Raw genomic sequence first — 24,431 nt, 5'->3', positions numbered from 1 at the left:
TTAATGGAGGTAGAACCATAATTTTTGTTGTGGCATGTAGCTAAAGTGCAAAGCGCACAATGTTAGGAACAGATTTCGCAATTTACCTTTCAAAAGTTTTTCAGTTTTGCTCTACATCAGACAGTAGGGCACCCACATTTGAAACAGTTAACTTTGAACTGCTATAACATCACTAAGATTTATTATATCAAAAAGTGCTCCTAACATTGTATTTCTTATGCTTTCTAGCACCTAGCAAAGTGTCCATGTGAATTTTTGTAGTGTGGTTATTTTTTCATTGTTTCTGCAAATTGTGAACAATTAATTTCATTTATCTTTTGAACTAATTGACCAATTGGAAAAATAATTACATATCTGAAATCAATGCAACAAATTGAATCATAATACCAAGTTTTATTAGGTTGGTCAAAAATTAAGAAAAATAGCTTTAAGTGCCACGTCCCCCCTTAATAGGTACACTTTGTCATGTGGCTCCTTGAAGGCCAACGGCTAGCCCACGCTGACATTTTGTGTTTGTTATAGAAGAGGAAAGGCACAGCATCTGTCACATTTTTCTGGAAATGTGAGCTGCATAGCAATAGTTTGCCCTCTTGCTGCTTGAAGGCCAAACTGAAACCCAGGCTAAGATCAGCTCTAACTAGCGTAGCTTTGGCTTCAAAAATGCGGCTAGTAAATGCGCCAAAATAGAACTTCAATGTAGCCATAAAGTAGCCAAGGAGCCAGTGAAAATTTCACCGCCAGATTTGTAAAGTAGCCACCAATAGCAACCCTGCTCGCGGCATACACAGTGCGACAGGCGATCGTGACGTGCGGGCCGCGTGCCTCCACAGACTTTTTGCAGTACGTATAACTACCCAATCCATATGTTGGTTTTCGTTGCTGAAGGCTTGCTAAGCCAGGAACGGAAAAACAAAAATAACCAACAACCTGATAACTCAAACAAGCAGAAAAAGACAGTTGTAATCTCGTACACTCATACCCTGTCGCATAATCTAAAAAAGATCACACAACGTTCTCAGGTACGAGTAGCCTTCTCACGAGTATGCTGTCAATGCTAGTCGCGTCAGTCATCCCGTGACTGAGCCAACTGGTGCTTGCAAAACTAAACATAAGAACAGATTTGTTGACTGTACTGAAGAACTAGTCTACGAGATTCCTCTGTCGTGGGAAAGTTTATGTAGGGCAAACAGGGTGATGCCTTATTGAAAGATTAAGAGAACATAAAAAGGACGTGGAAAATTCCAAGGACAATAACCTGCCTCTTCACTGCCTCACATGCACTAAAGAACGTAAAACAAAATGCAAACCCCTTTTCGATAAAGGCAAATCTTACAGGAAAAATAAAGACCGCATTACAAGAGAAATTATTGAAGCCAAAAGAATTTTGAAGCTTGGGGATTGTTGCATTAGCACTCCTTCCCTTGCGTTATCGGACAAAGAGATTGTGTTCTTGGCAATGCGTAAAAAGAGATAATTGGCTTTGATTTCGGCATGCGCATTGCATCTCTTTTTTTCTGTCACGCTTCAAGCCATGTATATATACTTGCCAACTTCTGGAAATAAAATCAGTTGTCAGTAAGCGCTGTGTTTGTGTCCTTCTGATCTTCGTCTTCGTCCTTCGCGCTGTTATTCCAAATCTATTCCAAACTAGCCTGCACTTCAACGCTTGTTAACTCGACAAAAGATGGTGACATGACAGCCAAGCGGTGCCGCAGACCGCTCGCGATGCATACAATGTGACTAGCAGTTGAGAAGTCTACGAAGTGCAAACTATGCGTGCCTGCCGTGTGCGCTGCTGACTACTACTCACGGCAGCACGCCGCTGCAAACTTTTTGCAGTATGAAAAATAATTGCATGGAGACGATGTGCTGTCTGCTAGCCTCCACATACTTTTTGTGGCGCATACAGCACAACAGAAGATGGCGACGTGCGGGCCGCGCGGCACTACGAACTGTTTGTGGATCACGATAGCAGAGGCAGCGATGTGCGGTCCGTGCATGCTTGCCGCATACGACGCCGCCAGCTGCGGTGGTTACGATGTCTGCGGGTCATGCGCCGCTAAAAGTTTTCACGGCGTGAGGCTGACAGAAAATCGCGACGTCAGCGAGGTGCGAACCACGCGTCACCACAAACTGCTCGCGATGCGTACACACAGCGTGGCTGGTGATTGCGGAGCCAATGATGTGCAGCCAGTTCGTAGTGCTCAAGGTTGTGGTCCACGCGTTCGTGTAATCTGTAGCGACATGGGAGAGTGTTTGGAACATCCGAAATTTTGCACATTGTACACAATGCACTTCGACCAGGGAATTTCGCAAATTCATATCAACTGGATTCATATCACTGAGATTTTGCTGTAGATAGAAAAAATAAAAACTGAAAATGCAAGCCTAAAGAATCCATCAAACGCTTGCTGGACACCAGATGCCTACAACATTGCAACTTGCATAAAAAAAGGCAAAGGACAGGGACAATAAGGTAGCAACGGTACAGCAAACTAGCGTGATGTCTCGTTGGTGCCTTACTGTCACTGTTATTTGCCTTTTTCCACGCTAGTTGCAATGTTGTAGCAGTCATTTACAAAAACATACCAACTAGCCCAACTATCTTCCCTGACCACGTGCCTACACCAGCCTTCTCCCACAATGAAGCTCTTATGCACAAAAAACTGCGCATTTTCACATTGCGACTGTTCCAGGCAGGTGATTGGCCTCCTTGTTTTCACTAAGTATGATAAAGCACATCCAAATGTGACTGGTTTTCCGCACAATTTGCCTAGATTCTGCGCTTTGACCACGGTCGGATTTACTAGTCTGCTGTCACAATACTCGGAAATTCACAAATGTCCATTATATAGATTTTACACATTCGATTTAATATGCTGAATAATTGCACGCCCTTGCAAAGAAAAGAAGGAGGAGGATGCTCAAACTTCACCTTATCAGTAGATGTGATAGCGCCTTTAGCCCCACCTTTTCATTCCACAAATTTTTTAGACTGGCACAAAATTTGGCAGTGTTATTTTGGGAAAGAATGAAGATGCCTGCCTTTTTGGTGAACACCTACAATTACAATGTCCCTATTGGAAACTACCCTCCAACCTGTTTATAGCTGAAGATAAAATCCTGAGTGCTGTACAAAGGATGGTCATAACTTTTATATGAAATCACAAACACATTTTTTCCCGACACCTTATTCCAGCCCACGATGATGGCAACACCTTTCCGACTGAACAACCTGTGCACACTATCGCGTAAAGGCAATGTTCCCTATGCGCAGTATGGCGCAGTACTGCTTCCGACGCACCTGTGGCTTGGGGTGCAGCAGGAGCTCCAGGCGGCGCTGGGTCTCCTGCAGCTGCTCCTGTAAGGAGGAGTGCTCCCACCGTACCGTCTGCAGTTCCAGCCGCAGGCGCGACGCTTCTTCCAGCTGCTCCAATGCCTGGGCACGCAGCTCCTCATTCTCTGCACACAGAGAACAGTCTTCTTCCATCACAGCCAAGCTAAGTTCATCTCAGTGGGAAAAAATACAGCGCACACTTGAGACACGAACAAAGAAAGTAATGACAACACAGTGCTGTGTTGTAGTTTCTTTCTTTGTCCATGTCTCAAGAGTGTGCTGTTTTTTTCCTCCAATCATCATCATCATGATCCGCCTCAATATACCCACTGCAGGGTGAAGGCCTCTCCCATATTCCTCCAATTAACCCAGTCCTGTGCTAGCTACACCCCCTTGACCCCTACCAGCTCCTTAAGCTCATGCACCCATCTAATTTTCTGCCGTCCCCTGCTACGCTTTCCTTCCCGTGGAATCCAGTTTGTTACCCTAAACGACCATTAGCTATCCTCTTCGCACTACAGGTCCTACCCATGCCCATTTCTTCTCCTTGATTTCTACTAGAATGTCACTTACATCAGTTATTTCTCTGACCCACTCTGCATGTTTCCTATCTCTTAATGTTACCCCTACCATTTTTCTATCCATAGCCCTCTGCGTTGTCCTCAACTTAAGTAGAACCCTCTCTGTTAGCTTCACGTTTCAGCCCTTAGGTAAGTACAGTTAACATGCAACTGTTGTATACTTTCCTCTTGAGCGATACAGTCGAACCCGGCTATATCGAACCCGGATATATCGAATTTTGGTTATATCAAACTCGCGGAATATCCCCTTGAAAATCCCATGCAAAATTATAGGAAAGCCGCGTCATATATCGAACTTAATTTCACCGGTCGTTCGATATATCGAACTCCGCACCACGCACTGGAAAGTGGGCCTTCCCCAAAGACGATCGCATCACCCTTGGCCATTTGCCACGTGACGTTTTCAAGCCACGCGCGGAAGGAATGAGGGGACAGTTCAGCGACGGCTGCTCTGGGCAGCGCCGCGCCCATTCCCCAATGGCGCGCGCATCTGCAGTTATCAGCACATGACGTTTGCAAGCCATGTGCGTGGGTGTGCCCATTCTTTTGCCGAGCTATCTCTTTCCTTCAGCACGCGCTACGCATGCGCCAAGCCAGCTCAGCCCGTTTTCAGACAGACGTCGGACGCTTTAGCGTGTGTTGCGAACCCCCTGCACGCGGCGGCTGACGTGGATCTCTCTTTTTTTTTCTGCGAGAGTCATGGTGTGCTGTAAGCGCAGCGTAGCGTAAGATATGGTGGCTGTGGACGTTGAGAAGTGGCAGGGATTTTTCTTTTTGTTTTTGCGGGAGTCGTTTATCCTTGCATGTATGAATCAACGAAAGCACACTGTTAGCTGCTGCGATCATGATGCCCGCTCCAAGCGCGGCGTGATAAATCGAACCAGGCTTGCGCAACCAAGCCATCACGGGCACTCGGCCAAGTTCGCTCCCTGTCACCAGCAGGAGCTATCAAAAGATAAACGCGCCCTGACGTTATCGCTGCGCAGCATCTTGGCACGCTGTCAAGAAATGAGCTGTGGATGAGAGGACCGAAACGGAGTGACGCAGTGACGCGCGCCATCGACATGCAAGCGAAAACGCTCGCGATTTCTGATTTCTGCCGCGGCGACACAGAAACCTTGTTTTGAGCTGCCGCGGTGGCTCGAGCGGCGAGAGGGACGCAGTTCCAAGTTTGAAAATTTTCGCAATGTCGCTGCCACATCGTCACTGAGATGCGCATGTGAGCGAGCTGGCCTTTACGCTTTTTTTTTTTTTTTCGAATTCTCGGGTGCAAAAGATAAGGGTGGGTATATTATGCGAGTGGGTTGATTACGCGACAAATGCGGTATCGTTTTTTCGCATCGTAAGTGCCGTCACAAGCCGATTTCTGTATATCGAATTATCGATATATCGAACTATTTCGCGATCCCCTTCGAGTTCGATATAACTATTTCGCGATCCCCTTCGAGTTCGATATATCCGGGTTCGACTGTACTGGTAAGCTGCTAGTCATAATCTGCGAGTGCTTGCTAAACGCGCTCCATCCCAATCTTAATCTCCTTGTTATTTCCTTTTCATGGTCCGGATCTGCGGTTACTATACCTGTCCTAAGTAGACATATTTGCCTAATACTTCCAGTACTTTGCTACCTAATGTAAACTGCTGTTTCTTCTTGACGCTGTTGAACATTACCTTAGTCCTCTGCATATTGATTTTCAAGCCTACCTTTCTACTCTTCCTGTCTACTCTTCCTGTCATCAATCATTATTTGCACTGCATCCCGAGTTAGTTAGAAAGGCAATGTCATCAGCAAATTGCAAATTACTGAGGTGTTCTCTATCTACACTTATCCCTAACTGCTCTCATTCCAAGTCTCTGAATACTTCTTCTAAGCAAGCTGTGAATAGTGCTGGGGAGATCGTGTCTCCTTACCTAACACTCTTCTTTATAGAAATTTTGTTACTTTCTTTATGCAGAACTATGGTTGCTGTGCAGCCACTATATATATCTTACAGCACTTTCACGTACGGCTTGTCTACACCCTGATTTCGCAATGCCTGCATGACCACCGAGGTTTCTACCGAGTCAAATACATTTTCATAATCAATGAATGCTATGTATAAGGACTGGTTGATGGTATGGATATGATCAATAGTACAGTACCCTTTCCGAAAACCTGCTTGATCTTTTGCTTGGTTGCAGTCTAAAGTCGTCCTGATTCTATTAGCAATTACCTTGGTAAATACCTTATATGTAACAGACAGTAAGCTGATTGGTCTGTAATTTTTCAAGTCCTTAGCATCCCCTTTCTTATGAATGAGGATAATGTTTGCATTCTTCCATGGTTCCGGTACCGTCGAGGAGACCAGGCACTGCATATACAGGGTGGCAGTTTTCCTAGCACAATATTCTCCCCGTCTTTTAACAAATCTGCAGTTAGCCTCTCCAGCTGCTTTCCGCCTTTTCATAGTTTCTAATGCTTTCTTAAATTCGTCCTTCGTCACAGGCAGAACGTCTGACTGTTTTTCCCTACCGCCAATCTCATTATTGTAGTGATTTCTTTGGCTGCTGTAGAGATCAGTATAGAACTCCTCAGCTACTTTGACTATCTTGTCCATATTCGTGATGACATTGCCTGCCTTGTCTCTTAGCGCATACATGTGATCTTTGCCTATGCCCAATTTCTTTTTCAATGCTTTCAGGCTTGCTCCTTGAAAATCCGCCTTTTGCGCGAGTTCTATAAGTTCTATAACTGATGGAAACATATTGTACGGCGTCGATGGCATTCCTCGTCGCCGCCAGTGCACGGGGGCTGGCGGCATGGTGGCCGTCGCAGGCTTGGCAAAGCGATACCAACCACATCTGCCACGTACGGTTGCAACTCTCGAGGCGTACCAGGGTGCAAGACGCGATTTTTCCAGTTCCCCTCGGCGAGCCGCGACCAACAACGAAGTGAAGCTTGAATTAAGGCTAACAAGCGTCAAGATGTGAATGGGCGACCTCAGCAACCGACTGCGTACTCTCGACTGTGCGAAAAACAATTTGTTACAGGTATGCATGCCTCCAAAGGAAATGGGCATGATGAAAAGTACCTACTGGAGTCAGCACCAAGCCTGTAACCCAACATTGATAGCCGCAATGAGGATTTGTTAGATGCGTGTTTGGTTTATGAGTGACGGGGCCTGATCGCGATGTATTTTGTCGTTTGTTTTCTTTATGTGCAAAGGGGCCGGGTAGCGCAAGGCAGCTATGTGTGCTGGATCGTAACATTTGGCATGTTTTATCGCGACTGCCGCCTGGCTAACAAGAAAAAAAATACGGTGTTTTTTAAGATGCACCGCCGTTCGTGAGCCGATGTGGTTGAGCTGGTCATAAGGCTCGCGAACGGCGGTGCATCACAACAAACGCCGTATTTTCTTCTTGTTAGTCAGGCGGCAGTCATGATAAAATATGCTAAATATTACGGTCTAGAAAACTTATGTAAAGCGCAACAGAGACACCACAATCAGACAAGAGAGACAGGACAGGGTGCTGTCCTGTCTCTTTTGTCTGATTGTGGTGTCTCTGTTGCGCTTTACATAAGTTTACGAGCATGAACCAACTAGCCCCGCAACGCATATTACGGTCTAGCGCACACACCCGCCTGTGATATCTGCGCTATCTGGCCCTTTCACACATAAAAAAAACTAACTACAAAATACATCACCATCAGGCCCCGTGGCACATAAAGCAAACACGCACCGAAGAAATCCTCATTGCAGCTATCACTGGCGCGTTACAGGCTGGGTGCAAACTCCAGTAGGTACTTTTCATTATACATATTTCCTTTAGATACATACATACCTGTAGTATGTGTTTTTGCCGCTTGGAGCATATGACACACTTGACACTTTTGCACGACGCACAGTATGTTTTTTTTACCTTAAAGGCACGCCAAAGCATCCGAATTTTGTTCCTTCGCAATCAGATGCACTTCGTTAGGGAGCTTGATAATCGTCGTCTTCGTTTAACCGTTTCCAATGGCAAGGAAACCGCCTGGCACAAATGAGTCTCCTGGAGGGTTCATGTTCGTTCACTTGTGGAGTGGATCGTTCTGGACGTAGAAGAGCGTTGGTTCCTGACCAAGATGCGCATCCGATATGTAGGAGATGCACATGTGTCACCAAGTCGTTGATTCGGCAGAAATCGCTGCGGAGGCAGAACGGTTGTGGATCCTTTCACAACAGAATGACCATTCTCTGTGCATCGAGGACCTTTTCACCACTGCAACCACTTCCGCTCTACAGCGCTGAATCATCCATTGCCAGAAAAATGCCTCGCGTTTCCTGCAGGTGTGCATTCCGGCCGGGACAATGCCCTGTTCAGAGGGTGTGGATAAGTGCCTCTCTGCCGAGCTTTGTAGATGAAATCCTATAGCTGCACGCTTGTAGATGACGCGAGGAGAAAGTGACGCCCATTGCACCATGCCGGCTCCGCGGTGACTGCATTGTGCTCGGTAACTCAAGATGCCCCGCGCATATGCGCCGCTCGTAAGTCACAGGAGACGATTCCACCTAGCTCTGCAGCATCAACAAAGCTCTGGCTGATTTTCCCTTTGAAATCTCCCTCTCTGTCTCCGCACTCTCCTTTTGACTTTTTTTTTTTACAATAAATTTAAGTCTGTCGTGAATCTGCACGCTGAGAGAGTCTCGTTCTGTCACGTCGAACACAGCCCGCGCTATTCGCTCTAACAATATGAAGACAGTATAAGCATGCGTTATGAGTGGATTGTGAAAACACAGAAACATTCCCCCGTACTGCGTGAACATGAAACTGCAATTACTGTACTTTCCGCTCCGAAGGCAAAAAAAAAAGGGGGAGCTTTCGCTTTCTACCTGCGTTGGCGTGGCCATTTCGCATGGTGCTCTTTCGTGTCGCCTGCTACACTGCCATCCAATGTGTTTCCCGCCATTTCTCGCATGATGGCGCCACATCCTCCCACAAAAGGCGGATTGAGCATGCTGTAAAGCATGCTCTATTTTCTTCATGTTATACTTCCTTATATCGGCCACTTTGCGCTTATTGATTAGCTTTGATATCTCTGCCAATTCTATCTGGTCTGTTGGATTGGAAGCTTTCATACTTTGGTGTTTCTCTTGCGTCGCCTTAGACAGCTTTCCTCCAATATGAAATACCAACTAGCCCATTCTTCCACCCTTGGAAGCCAAACTTAGGCCTTCTCCCGAGCGGTGGTTCCTCCTCCAACCCAACCCACCTCTGCAAAGGAGGAAAATTAAGTTACCTTTCCTCTAATGGTTCCCATGTCAAAAACCCCAGATATGCAACCCTTGACCGATGACAGCTGAGCCCTGACAGCTGTCACAACAGCTATAGGAGCAGAAGAATGAACCACCAAAGGCCACATCATGCATGCGCTACGGTGTAATAGCTTCAACAAGGTAGCCTCGCAAACCATCAGCTCCACAGTCAACAAGGTGTTAAGTGCCAGTAAAATCACGTAACGTACGAGGAATGCACTTTGGTACTTAGAGGGACACTTTAGAAAATGCTACGTGGGGAAGCACTGAGTTACTCGAAGTAATGAAAGTGGTTACAGAAAATGAGCAGAATTTTCTGAAAAGTAGTTAAGAACCAAAATCTTCTGGAAATAGACTGTCAAATTGCAGTGCGAAAAAAAATTAAATCTTTTAAAAAGACATTATAAGGAAAAAAGAAGCCATGGCCATACCTCCCCAAAATCATGAGTGCTCACTCACACAATTTTCGTAAACCTGCAAGCTCACTCAGGGGCTCACTGAACTTGTGAATTCAAACTCATTTAGACTCTCAACTCACTTGGATTCAGCCTACTCGTGGCACATCCAGAGTCAACGACTCATTGCGACTTGCGACTCACATCGTTCGTGACTCATCTCGGACTCATTCGACTCAAAACTTATCTCGATTCACTCATGCGACTCACGACTCATTTGGGCTCACTTAATTATCTCATCTTATGACTTGCCTGGGCTCATTAATTTACACCAACTGTATCCACCCACTCATTTTCTTTAAAGAGTGATACGAACTCCTGAGCAACTTCTCAAGCCCAAGCGGCTTTGACCAAGGCAATTAAGTTTAGGTAGGAGACGTCGTAATGTGGTTGTTAAAATAGCATTCCTCAAACCTGAACTACATGTTGTGCAGCCAACCAAATGCCTCTGACATCCGTGCAACATCAAGTATGACTATGCAGAAACATCATCTAAAATGGACTACGTAATTTCAGTTTCACTTTTATGAGCTTCGCACCGTCCGCACCAGCTCGCGGCAACGGCGGCCATTGGCCACACATCAGGCAGCTAACTGATTCCAGTTGCAGGGCATTTCGGATAGCGGTAGTAGTGGCGCTTTCATCGTGGTTCTTCTGCTGCTACCAAAATGTATGCTCGTCAAGTGCCGTTCAGCGCGTTGCGCGGTGAAGCCTCACACGTGACATAAGCTACTCTTGCAAAGGACATCCGCACTGTCGCTACGGCGTCGTACCGTGATTCAGTTAAGGATGGGGGGGAATGCACTGTTGAGTGCAACGGAGCGAAGCAGAGGGACACACCAACACCTTTTTTCAAATTCTCAGCGGCAAAAGTCGAGGTGGGTTCATTATGTGACGGTTTACAGTGTGTTTACCATAATGCAAATGGTTCTTGTTAGTTTGTTTTTTTTGAGGCCATTCGATAATTTGAACTTATTCCTCGGTCCAGTGAAGTTTGAATTAATGAAGTTTTACTGTATTGGTAAAATTAAATAGGGTCCACAATCTGTTTCCAGTCCACAAATTGTGTTTTACTATTCTTCATTTCATTTGCATCTATATTACTGCACACTAGGGATGCGCAAATAGTTGAAAAGTAAATCGAATATCATCACATCTAGTCAGCCTGGCAAATCAATCAGTGTTATTTGAGAATTATCGTATATTGCCGATTATAAGTCGACTCCGATTATAAGTTGACCCCCAACTCGCGACCCCTTTGGGCAAAAAAAAGTTATACTCCGAATTTAGGTCGACGCTGCCGCACCCTGCGGTCCTAACTCGCCCAAAAAGTATTTCAGAAGGCCGAGTCATAAAGAAACATTTATTCGTTCACGAGACATCTGTCATAGCTTGTGAGGACACAGTCGCGATCATCATCTTATGAGCCACTGCTGCTGCTGGTCGTCAGAAGCGGTGCCGAGATGCCGCAAGTAGAGAACGCCGCAGGGACCATGTCTATTGGTAGTCCATACCAAGCATCGTTGACCCATTGAGCCACTTCGCCCAAAAAAGCTCGCTTCAGCCGCCCTGTTGGTGTCATTGGGTTTTCTTGCTGGAGCCACTCGTTGTAGAATGCACCGATGAGGTCTTTGAATAGCTTGTTCAGCGTCACATCCAGTGGCTGAAGAATAGGTGTCAATCCACCCGGAATAATGACCAGGTCGCATCCCGCATCCGCTACCGCTTTTTTCACACGGTTGGTTATGTGGCCGCGGAAAGAGTCCAGGATGAGCATGCTGGATGGATGGAAGGATGGAATATAGGAGCGTCCCCTTTGAAACGGGGTGGTAGCAGTAGCTATCATGCTCATTTTTCTCCCCATATCTTAATTATTGATTTAGAATGGTTAACTAAACCATCATTCTATTTATTAAATTTTTGTTCCTACATTACTAACATTATGTCACTTCTCTGCTTTTAAGCCACCAATCTTCCAGTCGTTTTTTGCTAGTTTCCACCGCCGGTTTATTCACCCGGCCACTGGTATCTCTAAACCTCAGAGCTTCAGGAACAGTGATTGCGCCTGCATCATCTTCCGGATGGATACCATTACATTCGAGTATAATATGGTCAATTGTTTCACTGGAGTTTCCACATATAGCACATGCGTCATCTCCATTGTTAAATTTCTTTTTGTAGCTGCGTGTTCTAAGGCACCCTGATCTAGCTTCAAAAAGTAGGGCACTGCCTCTTGAGTTATCAAAGAAATCTTCCTTCCTGATCTGCATTTCCCACTTTCGGTATAATTCCACACTCTGTTTCTTTTCCATCGAATTTATCCAATTTTTACCTTCTGTGTTTTTCACCTGTTGCTTAATGCTCTTTACTTCTCCGTCCTTGTGACTAGCACACTTACTAGTTAGTTTCCTAGTTCTTTTCCTCCATTGTGAGTCAACGCTTTTTAAGTACAGGTATTTAACTACTTTAGCTGCCAATCTGTTACTGTCCAATTTCCTCAGGCGTTCCTCATATAATATTTTACTCTGAGCTTCCCGTACTTCGAAAGATGCCCAGCCCATATCTCCCTGTACCGCCTCATTTGTAGTTTTGCCGTGGGCACCTAGTGCTAATCGTCCAACGGATCTCTGATTTATTTCTAATGTCGACTGTACCTCTGATTTTAGGCACAAAACCGCATTTCCAAAAGTAAGTCCGGGCACCATAATTCCTTGCCAAATACCCCTCAAAACCTCATACCTATTGTATCCCCACAATGCCTTATGCTTCATTATCCCGGCATTCCTTCGCCCTTTGGCCTTAAGTGATTGCTTATGCTTTCCAATGTATGCCAATCCTTCGTTTACCCATACCCCCAGATATTTATATTCTGCTACTCTAGGTATTTCAAGGCCTTGTATTTTAAGACCCTGATCAGTTGAGCCGTTGAAAATCATAAGACCCGACTTAACTGCGCTGAAACTGAAGCCTAGAGCGTCCCCTTCGTCTCCGCAATACTTAACTAGAGTTTGCAATTCTTCCAGACTCTCAGCTAGCAGCACAATATCGTATGCATACATCAAACCGGGGAGGCGCTGCTCTACCGCCTTTCCACCTAATCTATATGACAGGTTAAAGCTAGGTTACTGCCTTGTATCCCCCGTTCCAGGTTTATCATATAAAGCATGAACAGCACCGGTGATAGAGGACAGCCTTGCCTTAATCCTTTGCATACTTTGACATCCTCCGTACTTCTTATCCCTTCCCACGTAATTTCTACTTTGTTATCCTGGTATATTTCCTGTAGGAACTCTATTATCTCATAATCGATACCTTCTTCTTTTAATATGTTCCACAGGAGTTCCCTGCTTACGTTGTCGTACGCCCCGTTTATGTCCAGGAAGGCTGCGGGGCTTCAGCAGTGCCCCCGGACGTCCGCACCACACGAGAGGAAACCATTCGAGGACCATTTCATTATTAAAAAATCCCTTCTCATTCACCAGCACGATGACTTTTGGCGGGAACTTTTCCTTCGTCGGAATCGTTTTCCTCTTGAACAGAAGGAATGGCGGTAACTTGTTCCCATCTGCCATAAAGCATAACATGACCGTGAAACGGTTGTGCTTGTTGCTCGTTGTCAGCAGGCGGACCTGGCGCTCCCCTTTTGCGGACACGGTCCTATTGCTAGGCATATCAAACCAGACTGGAGTCTGGTCACCTTTGCCAATTGACCAAGCAGGAATGAATGTGTTGCCCGCAGGTCACTCACATAGCGCAGAAAGGTGCTCCGTTTTTCTTCGCAGACTTCGGGCGACCATTGGCATACGGTTATTCGTCACTTTAGGCTTAGGCCGTTCCTCTTCATGAAATTCGCCACCCATTTCTTATGGCGATTTCCACTGGTCGATCGGAGCTGAGCGCCCGAGCCGACCTAAAGCGCTACAGAGCGAATCAGCCTTGGTCGACCAGCGGAACGTGTAGAGCGCGCGGCGGAAGTAAAGCTGAGCCGGTTTCGAAAGTTGTAGCCGCATCCCAGCGCCAAAATGTTTGCGGTTGATAAATAGCCACGAGTGCGGCCCTCAACAACTTGCTTTCTCATTTCTTAACGCTGCAGACGTTTTTTGATAGACGCACTTCGACATATTTGCGCAAAAAACGGTGATGCCCAGTGTCCTCTGCCGATGTCACTGAAACGGTCAAAAACAGCCAAAAGAATCCAGCAGCATCCGGAAGTGACCGCGTCAGCGACTAGGACTTCCGGCGAGATCCGACTTCGGTCGGCGGACCGAGCTGGCGCGTCCCGAGCTGCCCCAAACGACCAGCAGAATACGCGCAACCTATCTTGGTCGACCAGTGGAATTCGAGATCGTTGTCCCGGAGCAAGAAAACGTGCTCCGTAGCGACCAGTGGAAATCGCCATTAGACACTTTAAACTTGGTACGCAGGATGCACATCTCCTCCGCGACAGCGCCTGCCTTTGTTTCAATGTCATTGTAGCAAACACTCAGGCTCTTGCTTCTCTGGCGTGAACCCAATCTCGAACCGCCTCCTCAACGGCAGGGTATTGTCCGGACTTCGGCCCGCGAAAGGAATGGCGTGTAGCAACACACACAAAAAGCTTACTTCTTTGTTTTCTCCAGCCTCTCAGGCACTTTTCTGAGATGTCGAACTTCCGCCCTGCTTCGACGTTTTCCGACTCGGCGTAGAGGATGACTTGCCGCTTGAAAGCAGCGCTGTACTGTTGCCGAGGTTGCGGAGGCATCTTCCAAGGCGTCCGTTGAGTGACACAAACCACATACACTGCTGTTAGCTGTCACGTCGGCTAGAGTCCAGGTGGTGCAACGAGAAGAAATGGCGAAATGCACACAACGTTGCACAACACACGAAAATGCTTCTCGGCTCATGTGACTGGTCGCGTGTGGTCGTTTTGAATTGGATTGGATTTGTAGTTGTCTTATTTCTATCAAACATTGCCAGCACGCCCGGCTTTGGCCGTTTTTCCGTGGAACGTCCACAGTTTGTCGGTAACAAGTTGTTATGGCATTAAAACAACCTTTGGTGCAAATCCTGATTAAAATTCGTTTTTTTTTATAGCAAGCAGACCCACTTTCGCATTGTGTCTGACAACGTTTATGGATTTACGACCGCACGGGGCATGATATTATCCGTGACTCGGTCGAAATTACTTTTGACCCCGCATATAAGCCAACTTCAAGACTCCGCATATACGTCGACCCCGATTATAAGTCGGCTCCCTAAATTTTGGAAGGACATTTAAAAAAAAAAGGTCGACTTATACGTGGCAATACAGTCGAGTCCACTTATAACAATATTCAAGTGTCACAAAATTTCCATTGTTATAACCGATAATTGTTATAAACGGTTTGCACGAAAAAAAGCAAAACAACTGCAAAGAGGGGTCACGGACGGCAAGTGACATGCGAGCTCCGCCAAGACATCGTTTTGGTGACCCTGAAAGGGGTCTTGTAAAAAATACGAGAAGGTTGCCGCGGCTGCCCCTCAGCTTGAGAAATCCCGAAGTAACGCTGGGGTGAAGAGAGAGAGAGAAAGACTAAACTTTTATTTAAAAGCAGAGGAGATTGGAGCATGCAGGCCCCTGGGGTGAAATTGCTGCAAGCATCTGACCACGTACATCTCACTGGCTTGCATGAGAAAACCCCATGTCCGTTAACCTTGCTTGCCTCACGCGAAGCGTGTCAACATCCTTCTCCATGGCATCTAGGTACACCACGTAGTGCAACGGAAGGTCCCTCGCGAGAACAAAGCCCCAGAGGGACTGAATCAACTGCAGGGCCTCTTGCGAGAACAACGTTGAGGCAGCCTGCCCTACCGCGTCATCGTAGCTGTCGTCGTCAGACGGCTTGTTAAATGCGTTTGCGCCCACTGTCAAGCGAGGACGTTTTGTCGTACTTCTCAGAGGAGCGGATGATCGTCGACACCATCGGTTGCGATAGTGCGTACTCCTTCGCGATAGTGCACTTGTCGTCTTCAAATCGACAGCCGTGCGCTTTCTTTTCACCGGCAACGTTGTCCAATAATCAGCGGATGGATCAGCCATCTTACGTTTCGGCGGCGATTCAAACGAGACGAAGAAACCGCGTGTCCAGGAACGACTTCGACGCAATCAACTTGCACAAACAACCAAATCCGCTTGCAGAACTGCGCAAAATGAGGGGCGAGCGGATGAGTGAGCAGATCAGCGGATCAGCGCTGTCGGCATAGCTGTCGGCGCGTTGGGGAAGTCCATTTGTGTTTCGGAGGGTGGTGCAGCGCAGAGCTATGGGCACAGTCCATTTGCGTTCCGAGGGGTGGAAGGGCAACGGGAGAAAGGCGCACAGGCTTACAATGCGGAGAAGGCCAGAAAGCAGGTTCTATTGTATGAGCGCGCGGCAAGGAGGGTGCGGCAGCTGGAATTTTTCTTTTTTTTTTTCTTTTCAAGGATTTCGCATTCAACTACCTTTTGGCACGAGAACTCAGGAGCGAGACTTCATTGTTATAACCGATAATGTGGCGAGAGGGCATTGTAGTAAGCGGGTTATTTTACCATAGAAAACATACAAAAGTGGACAGTACAGCAGGTTTTCATTGTTGTAACCGATATATTGTTAAAACCGGTATCGTTATAAGTGGAGTTCGACTGTATACGGTATTCGAACCAAATTGAATGTTATGGAACTGCACATAGCAGGGTGTGCAAACTTCCTTTCTGAGACTTGACATAATTCAGTCCCCATCTGCATTACTCAGAGCATGGCATCAACTTGGCAACACATCTGGCCCTTGGACAGCAATGACAAAAGTAGGCCAAACATCTTGGGCGCCGCACAGAAGCACTTCCAAGTGGTGGGAACAGTCCGCTTGTACAGTACAATACCAGTTGAATAAATCTCATTTAAATGAAGTATTCTGTTGTACGAACTTTATTAGATCCCCCTACTGAAGCTGCACTGAACGCTACGCCCTTCATTTTAACGAATTTCACTATTCTTCATTTCAGTTCTACGAACGTTTTCAGCGGCGTCATCCTGTGTCCCCCGCATCATACTGAGCACTTCAACAAGCAAAACCCGTTTTTTTGTTGAATATTTGTATGTTGAGAACCACGTTTCACTACAGCATGATGGCTGTTATTTAGTTTTAAATTAAGTCAGCCATCTAAACTAGCCAGCCGAATTCATAGCGGTTTTGCACGCGCTCCCTAGCCAGAGTTTGAGCCTTTCTAGGCCTTTTAGCTAAAAAAGGAGTACTTATGCGCGCTGGTTAACTCGAGAAAATGAAGGCCTCCGCCACCTTGTGCCGGACAAGGTTCACTGGGGCACACAGTGACTGAGTTCAAGAACACTGCATGCCTAAGGTCAAAAGTGCTGCAAAAGATTTCTTCACTTGCAGATGAGTGAATATCACTTGAATACTCTATGTTCCTCCGAGTTAATGGAAACAAGCCTCAGTTCAGCAAACTTTCACTTTAACAAACTTTTTCCTAAGGTCCCTTCGTTCAAGTGATGCATTATTTGTCTGCACATGTCCTACTTCACCTGCGCTGAGCCGGCCTCGGGCGGCCTCCAGCCGGCTCATTTCACTGGCACTGGTTTCCAGCTGCGCCTGCAGCTCCTGCTGTTGCCGGCGAGAGCGCTCCGTCTCAGCCTCCAGTTGCTCCTGCAAGGCGGCAAGGTACGGCTGTGATAAATCTGCACCAACCTCCAGCAACATAGCAAAATAACTGCGATCATTCCTGCTTGCCAACGGCAGCATTCCTCGGTACACTTCTCCATCCACATGAAGTTACTAGAGATGCAGAAATGTCCAAAATTTCAAGTAATATTTTGTATTCGATTCGATTCATACCAACCCTTCACTATGTGAGCCATTCACAAATATGGTTTGAATAGTGAAACGTTCCAGAACTACAAGTTTCTAGTTGAAAGTGGCAGCGAAATGTGATCACATTTACAATCTAATCTTCAACCTGCTAGCTTGATTTTCATCAAAGAAGCAACTGCTGGCGCACGGCAGAAGGTAATGTGCCAATGTGATCGAGAGCCCTATCCAGCATGCTCATGAGCCAGGGAATGAATGGAGTTGGGGGGAGCAACTGCATTTGAGTCGTTACTGCACTGCTGACCTTCAATGCAACATTCGAAACTTCCATCAGTTTACCCATAACATCGCACAAATCAGCTGCTTTTCTCAAAGCAATGCTTTTCTGTACACTGTACACGTGTTGTCCTATTGCTCCTATTTGTTTCTATTTGCTATTGTTCCTACCTGTTTTTATTTGCTCCTATTTGTTCTCCTACAATATGTGGATTGCAACTGGCTCTTCAGTGATGTCTGTGGGTCCCGAGGGTGAATGAACCCCATTTCAACAAAATAAAGGTGATGGCAATAGAGCAGTTGTTTTTTGACGACGTTTCAGCTTCCATACAATAAGAAGGCCTGTTCACTGAATGTCAAGCATGCTTCACAAGCTTGGCATTCAGTGAACAAAGTTTTCATATGAAGCCGCTATCTTTCAACCAAAGCCTACCATCACCTAGTTTCTGTTGAAGCAAATTTACTACCCAACCAGACAAGAGTTTGTCAAAACTTAAGCAGCCAGAAATATTTTCCACGCGGTGTTATATAGACAAAAAATCAAATCAAATTAAACCTTATTGTTGTGAAAGCAACACTACGCTAGTTGTCGAGCCATTTCGCGTGGCACAGCATGGGCCAAGCTGCGCATGCGCGAGGAGCCGCGTGACGTCAGAGGCAGCTGCTGGCGTGTCGGAGCTGCCGTCGCAGTCGTGCTCAGCCGCGCGCTCCGTCAGTGCCAGAAAGATGACTTCATAAGCGCAGCCAGTGCCAGCTGTGCATCGCTCTCTTCGTTGGTAGTACAGAGAAGAGGTAAGTGTGGTGCATATATAGCTAGGAGTGCGCGGCCAGAAGGAGAGCCCGGCTGCTGCTCAGCGCGTAGCCTAAGCTATCCTAAGCGTAGCCATAAAGATGTTGCTTTCGCAACTCAACTAGGTTTAACTGGAGCTAAACCACTGCCAATTTTGTTTCTAAAGAGGCCGAAAGAGACGGGAATGCAGCACCTAGAAAATTTCAGGCTGTTCTAACACCGAAACAATGCTCCTGCTGAGAGTGCTGAAACCCGAACAGAGACATGGATGTAACTGATAATCGGGGGATAAGGGGCATATTCGACTCACCAGGTTGGCTGCTCCATCATCTCTTCTGTTAAATGAACCTCTTTTGTGACTGAGATCAGGCACAGAGGATCTAGTTATAAAGAATAACCTATCCTTGAAATTCGATCAAGAACACCACTTATAACAGATATTTTTTAACAGGCATGATTAGAAAGGCATAGGACCAAAACAAAATAGACTGACTAGAGGGAGAACATCGATGAAGGCACGTTATCTGTGAGTGCTATGTGAAGAATCACCCAACCACCCCCCACCTCCTTCCCCCGACAAGAAGCTTGAAATGCAAAGCAGAGATCATCAGTCAGCCGTTCACGCTATACGCAAGAAGCATACGTCCACCTGTACCATGCGATTTCGGTGCTGCGCTGATAGCTGGTGCACGCAGCATCTGCTTTTCAAAGCTTGGCAAATTTATGGCTCAGACCTAGGAGAACTACCAGCAAGATGTGACTCAATTTCCCCAGGCCATGACAACCTACGGAAATGTGCCTCCAAGCCACCTTCCCTCTCACAGAACTGTGGCTGCTAATACAAGGGGTTCCTCCTTTTATTATATCTAAGTACCCGAATTGCATGAAAGAGTTTCCTCCACAATGTAAGGCTTACATTCATTTTACAATTCACAATTCGGTACTGTGGCTGCCTCGGAACACCATTTATGTTTAAAAATGTTGCCTGTTTCTGTGACTTCCAGTCACCCTGGGCTGAGTGTAAAACAAGCTTGCAAAGAGCTGTGGATGCAATGCATGTGGTGCCATGATATGTCAGGTGAAAACAAAATATTACTTTTACCTTTCTTTCTTTTTTTGCTAACAAGCTTGCATGACAAGCTGCAGAGTCCTTTTGCGAAACTCATAATCAATGGGTGACAAGTAGGAGTGCGCAAATATTAAAAAGTGTGGATACAAATGAAATATGTTTGCTATTCGATTCATATTCGAGAAATTGATATTTCGCATTTTCAAATATTACCGAATACACCGAAACTGCTTAAATTCACCCGAGTTTCTCCACGCAGTAATGCTTGATCGCATAGACTGTGCAGTAAAACATCCTGAAAACGCAATGGGGTCATTATGTGAAGATGGCCTTCTCAACAGTGCGCGCAAAGCGGAGCACTTGAAACCAGGAAAGCATCGTTCTGACTTTGATTTCATGTCATATGCAGACAGGTATGGTGCAGGTGTTTATCAGATAAGATTACTGTGTTGCAAATGGATTTTTGAAGCTTTTTTTCTCAGGCCAATTCGATAATTCAAGCTTTTGGTTCATTTGGACATTTTTTTTAACTTGGACAGCTCCACTCGTTTCATGCAGGTCGTTCCTGTACAAAAACTGGTATACAGAACCCTGTAAAATATTTACGCTGGATTTTGGAGCGAAGCTTCAGTTCTTGCATCAAACTTGGAAATGACCCTCGAACGGGACGCAAGCCACCACCACAGTTGTGCACTTCGGAGTCACATCTGGCGCTGCGCCAACCGTTCCATCGCTGGCTCCCTCTCGCCAGATGTAGCATGCGACATTTCATGGGACTAGTGTATTAACACCTGTAACAACTGGCGACGAGGAGTAACCAGAGTAATGTCGACCATGATGTTGAAGTTGGAGCCGTTTGCGGGTGAAGGACCGGAATGGAAGGAGTATGTGGAGATTCTAGAACAGCACTTCATCGCCAACAGCGTCCCGGAGGACAAGAAGCATGCTGTGTTTCTCAGCTCATGCGGAAAGCCGACGTATTCACTGCTTCGTTGCTTACTGGCACCACGACGGCCAAGTGACGTTCCCCTCACCGAGAGCATCCAGTTACTGACCAACCATTAGTGATCGTACAACGCTATCGCTTTCACTGCCGAGCTCAACGGGATGGAGAACCAGTCAAGGAGTTTGTTGCCGAACTGCGTAAAGGCCCCCGTACGGTCGTTTTTAGAGGCGCTGCGCCCGTCCGCCTTCCGCCAGCTGGAGGATGCGTTCGGCACGGGAGGCGCATAGGCTGCTATACGGTCACTTTTGGGCATCTTTTGGGTGGCAGATTTCTCCAGCGCTCTAATTGGCGCGCCCGGCGCGCGCTGCTTCGAATGTCGAAACTGCATATGGCGGCTGCGGCGCTGGTTTGGGGAAACTTTTCCTCTTCACGGTGGCTCTCGATCGTCGGCTATCAAATTACTTTGCACACTAGCTGTAAAGTTATTGAGCCCCTGCATATACAACACAAATAGTATGAACTGACCATTAGTAGAGCGATTAAGTCGCCGGCGATGCACTCATCCAGCAACAGCGTAGATGCACGCATGCCCCAGCGGCGCCTGCTTTCGCTGTCTACATGGTGTGTTTATGTTAGTATGAGGAGAAGACGGCACAAATTTTTTCAAGTACTCCCGGGCATATACATTGAAAGGTAAAGTGTATATATTCATATCTCCCCTGCCTGTGTTCGCGCGTTCACTTCAATACAGCACTCGCGGCAAAGATGCAAGAGTTGGTCATTTAATGTTTTCATCCGAAATTACAACCTAAACGCATATATGACAACAAGCCTGTTTTACCGTGAGAAAATAGACTGCAAAACATAAGCAAACATGCACATCATTTGTAACATGTACAGAAGCACTATTTTCCGCGCGGTTTTTCCCGGTGGTAGCAATCTCTTAGTGGCGTACAATTCGCCACGTAATCCTCATTTCTGGCTGCAACGTACAGCTGTGGTGTTGCATATGAGATGCATTTGCACGCAGAAACTGTGTCGAGGTTCATGACAGTAACAAATCTTTAAAAGTGCATGGAATCATTTGCTATGGTATCCATGCCATAGCAAATGATTCAAACAGTGCATGTTCAAATTATCTCTAAAATTCAATGTGCTCACTTCTTCAAAGACATTTAAAATAGCTGCTCAACTAGTTTATTTGTATTCAGTTTGGTTTTCAGCACTATTCATATTTGATTCAGCATGCTATTCATAATCAGTTTGGTTGGTAAAACTACAATTCGCATTCCCCCCAGTACGTAATACCAGTTTCTCCATCTCTGTGCTCAGTGCTGCTTATATTAATGAGTGCCCTCATGTCAAGTGCAGCATACACTTCCTTTTCTTGACCTATGCCATTTGGTCTTCCTAGGTTTCATGTGTGCACTGCTTTTGTCATTTCAGACACTGAAAGTAGCAAATGAAATCTGGCGATTGAGTGTTAACATGCAACACAGCTCAAGCTACTGCGGCATGTACTGAAAAGAATTGTTACCAATTGAGACAGCCTCTACCAGTCAAATTTCAAGTGAAATATTTGTACAGTTAGTGTGGAGCACAAATAAACAAGAATTATGGCACAATTGTGCTGCTGCTGAGGAAAAGTCCATAAAGTTTTCGAAACATTGCATGATATGAAAGGACTATTCTAAGTACAAATATGTATATATTGGATGTTTTATGTGAAATGAGTGTTTTATTCTTCTGTTGTATTTTTATTTCACTGTTTCTCATACTTAAAAAGAATACACCTAAGAGTAAGCACTGAAAAGTCGCGTCACTGTACGACAGAGTAGTAGTGCATGGCCGGAGCGGTTAGTTGGGATCAGGAAATACTAAGCGCCCACTGCCTTGCATCAGCTAAGGGTCCCCACTTGTAGAGAAAAACTGTCTAGGGGCTAATTGTAAAACAGTGACCAAGTGTAATGGCATGTCACTTAGTTGCCAGGACAGCATGCAGACTTGATGGAATTTTGACTTGTCAGTGAACATGAAATACTATACTTCTATGTCTAGTGTACTTACCTACCCGAGTCCTTTGCTTTGTTTACATAAATATCCTGCAAGCCCATACATCAAGTTCATCGTGGAGTGAATACGCAGACCCTCAGTATAATTCAAAGAACAGAAACCAATTGTAGTGGCATGTAAACAAAGTGCAGTTCTCCAAAAGAGTCATGGCAAAACTGCACCTTGTGATATCAAATAAAATATCTCCTCTGAGAATTTAATACTCTTCTGAGAAAGAAAACTGTGCTTGGAACTCTGAACTGTCAAATAAAAGAAAAATGGAAGAAAGCGAGTGTGTGTGGATGTTAGGAGTCCTTGCCACGGGAGACTAAATGCCTTGCAAACCCAGATGTTTTATACTAGGTGGCTTGTTTAATAAGTAACGAATGCTAAAACAGAGAGGCAAGGAAAGCAGCACTGAACTGCAAGATGTTTACTAGGTCAATATTCAATCAAAAAAAAAAAATGCTTTTATTGACTGTTTACAATCACCTGGCCTGTTTGAGACTGATTAAAAAAATGCACCATCAAACCGTTTGAAATTATGGTTGCATTTTGTATACTTACTTATTCCCTTAATCAACTGAAACTGGCAGTGCTTTTTTTCCTCAATGCTACCTATGCTTAAAAACCCATCTAATGTAGCTTTGTGTTTTGGATTGCTCATCTCACTGAATTTTGTGTATTTACGGGCGCACATGGAGGCTTCTGGGTCATTTTACAATATCACCAAACTGCAGGTGTACCGTAAAGAACACATTTCATGCTATGGCCAACCGCTGGAGGATCCTTCGTCAGGGAGTCTGTCTCTACAAAAGCATTGAATGTAAATGTATGGACCAGTGAGACTTTACATACCTACCAGAGGATGCATGCATATGTAATAGTCATTTGCAACTCATCCATATGTGCCATTTAGTAACTCAAACAGCATCTGCCTTGTAATGGAAACATGCCACTAGGATGCTACACGTGCTGACCATTTTATGCTTGTAGTACTTGCTGTAATGCTAGTTGGTACACACTGACCATTGGAGCGGTGCAAGGACATGATCACAGGAAAAGAAGGTGGAAAGAAAGAGCGCTTTTCAATCCCCCTTCTTTTCCTGTGATCGTGTTCTTGTGCCGTTTTATTGATCATGTTATGCTGGGTTACTATTTCTTGAATGCGTAACAGCGCCCTCGCTTCACTGCCACTGGAAGGGTCTAGTCTATGCCTCGTTCAATAGCCCTGGGTTTAGATCACCCTCCCAGATTCTGTTCACCTGAAGAGCTCATGCTGCATGATACGTCATCCTGTCCCGTGTTAGATGCGTGTAGGTTTCTATATGCATTCCTGATTCTATTTTTTTTTTTTTTTTCCTGTGTTTCAATGTTGCTTTTTAGATGTTTCCAGGATCATGCCCAAATTCCTGTGAAGCTTTGTGGATGCATTCCTACCTACGCTGTAGTGTGTTCATTTCCTTCTCTGCCATTGTCATTTCCCTTCATTCACTCTCCAGGCCTTTGGGCTGCGTCGAATAACATTTTCCAGCACTACTGCTTCTTGTGCGCCTTGTTTTTGTGCTTTTCGTTTCCACTTTGTTCCCCTTAAAGCTGGATAGAAACTAGTCCATGCAGTTTCACACTTGGGAGAACCTGCCTGCTTTAATGCGAAGTCCCCAAGTAGACGAGAAGGGGGGGGGGGGGGGGGTACTGTTGTAATGCAGCAGTGATACACAGTGATATGCACAACATATAATAGTGATGATCGCACCTTGTAAACTAGCAGACAATGCTGTTTCGCCTTTGAGCAGTGTGGATGACCATATTGCTGTGTTCTTTTCTATCA

General features: G+C 45.7%; 1 protein-coding gene across 8 annotated transcripts in view; it reads right to left on the bottom strand.

The window, feature by feature from the left end:
- The window catches only part of LOC146201321 (uncharacterized), a 464,239-nt gene that overhangs the window by 82,136 nt on the left and 357,672 nt on the right, over positions 1-24,431 (bottom strand). For all 8 annotated transcript variants that reach the window (XR_014705310.1, XR_014705311.1, XM_084595762.1 and 5 more), the window contains 2 exons: positions 17,185-17,305; positions 3,305-3,462 (listed from right to left, as the gene is read on the bottom strand). Coding sequence is in view for 6 of the 8 variants with exons in the window: in XM_084595762.1 (XP_084451888.1) it covers positions 3,305-3,462; positions 17,185-17,305 (279 nt within the window). In the remaining 2 variants the exon portion in view is untranslated. The remainder of the gene's footprint in view (positions 1-3,304; positions 3,463-17,184; positions 17,306-24,431) is intronic.

The sequence above is a fragment of the Amblyomma maculatum genome, chromosome 2 (genome assembly GCF_055883805.1).
Source record: "Amblyomma maculatum isolate TAMU_Amacu chromosome 2, ASM5588380v1, whole genome shotgun sequence".
NCBI classification, from domain to species: Eukaryota; Metazoa; Arthropoda; class Arachnida; order Ixodida; family Ixodidae; genus Amblyomma; species Amblyomma maculatum.
Note: the sequence above shows the minus strand (reverse complement) of the source record. Positions and strands in the feature narration are given on the sequence as shown.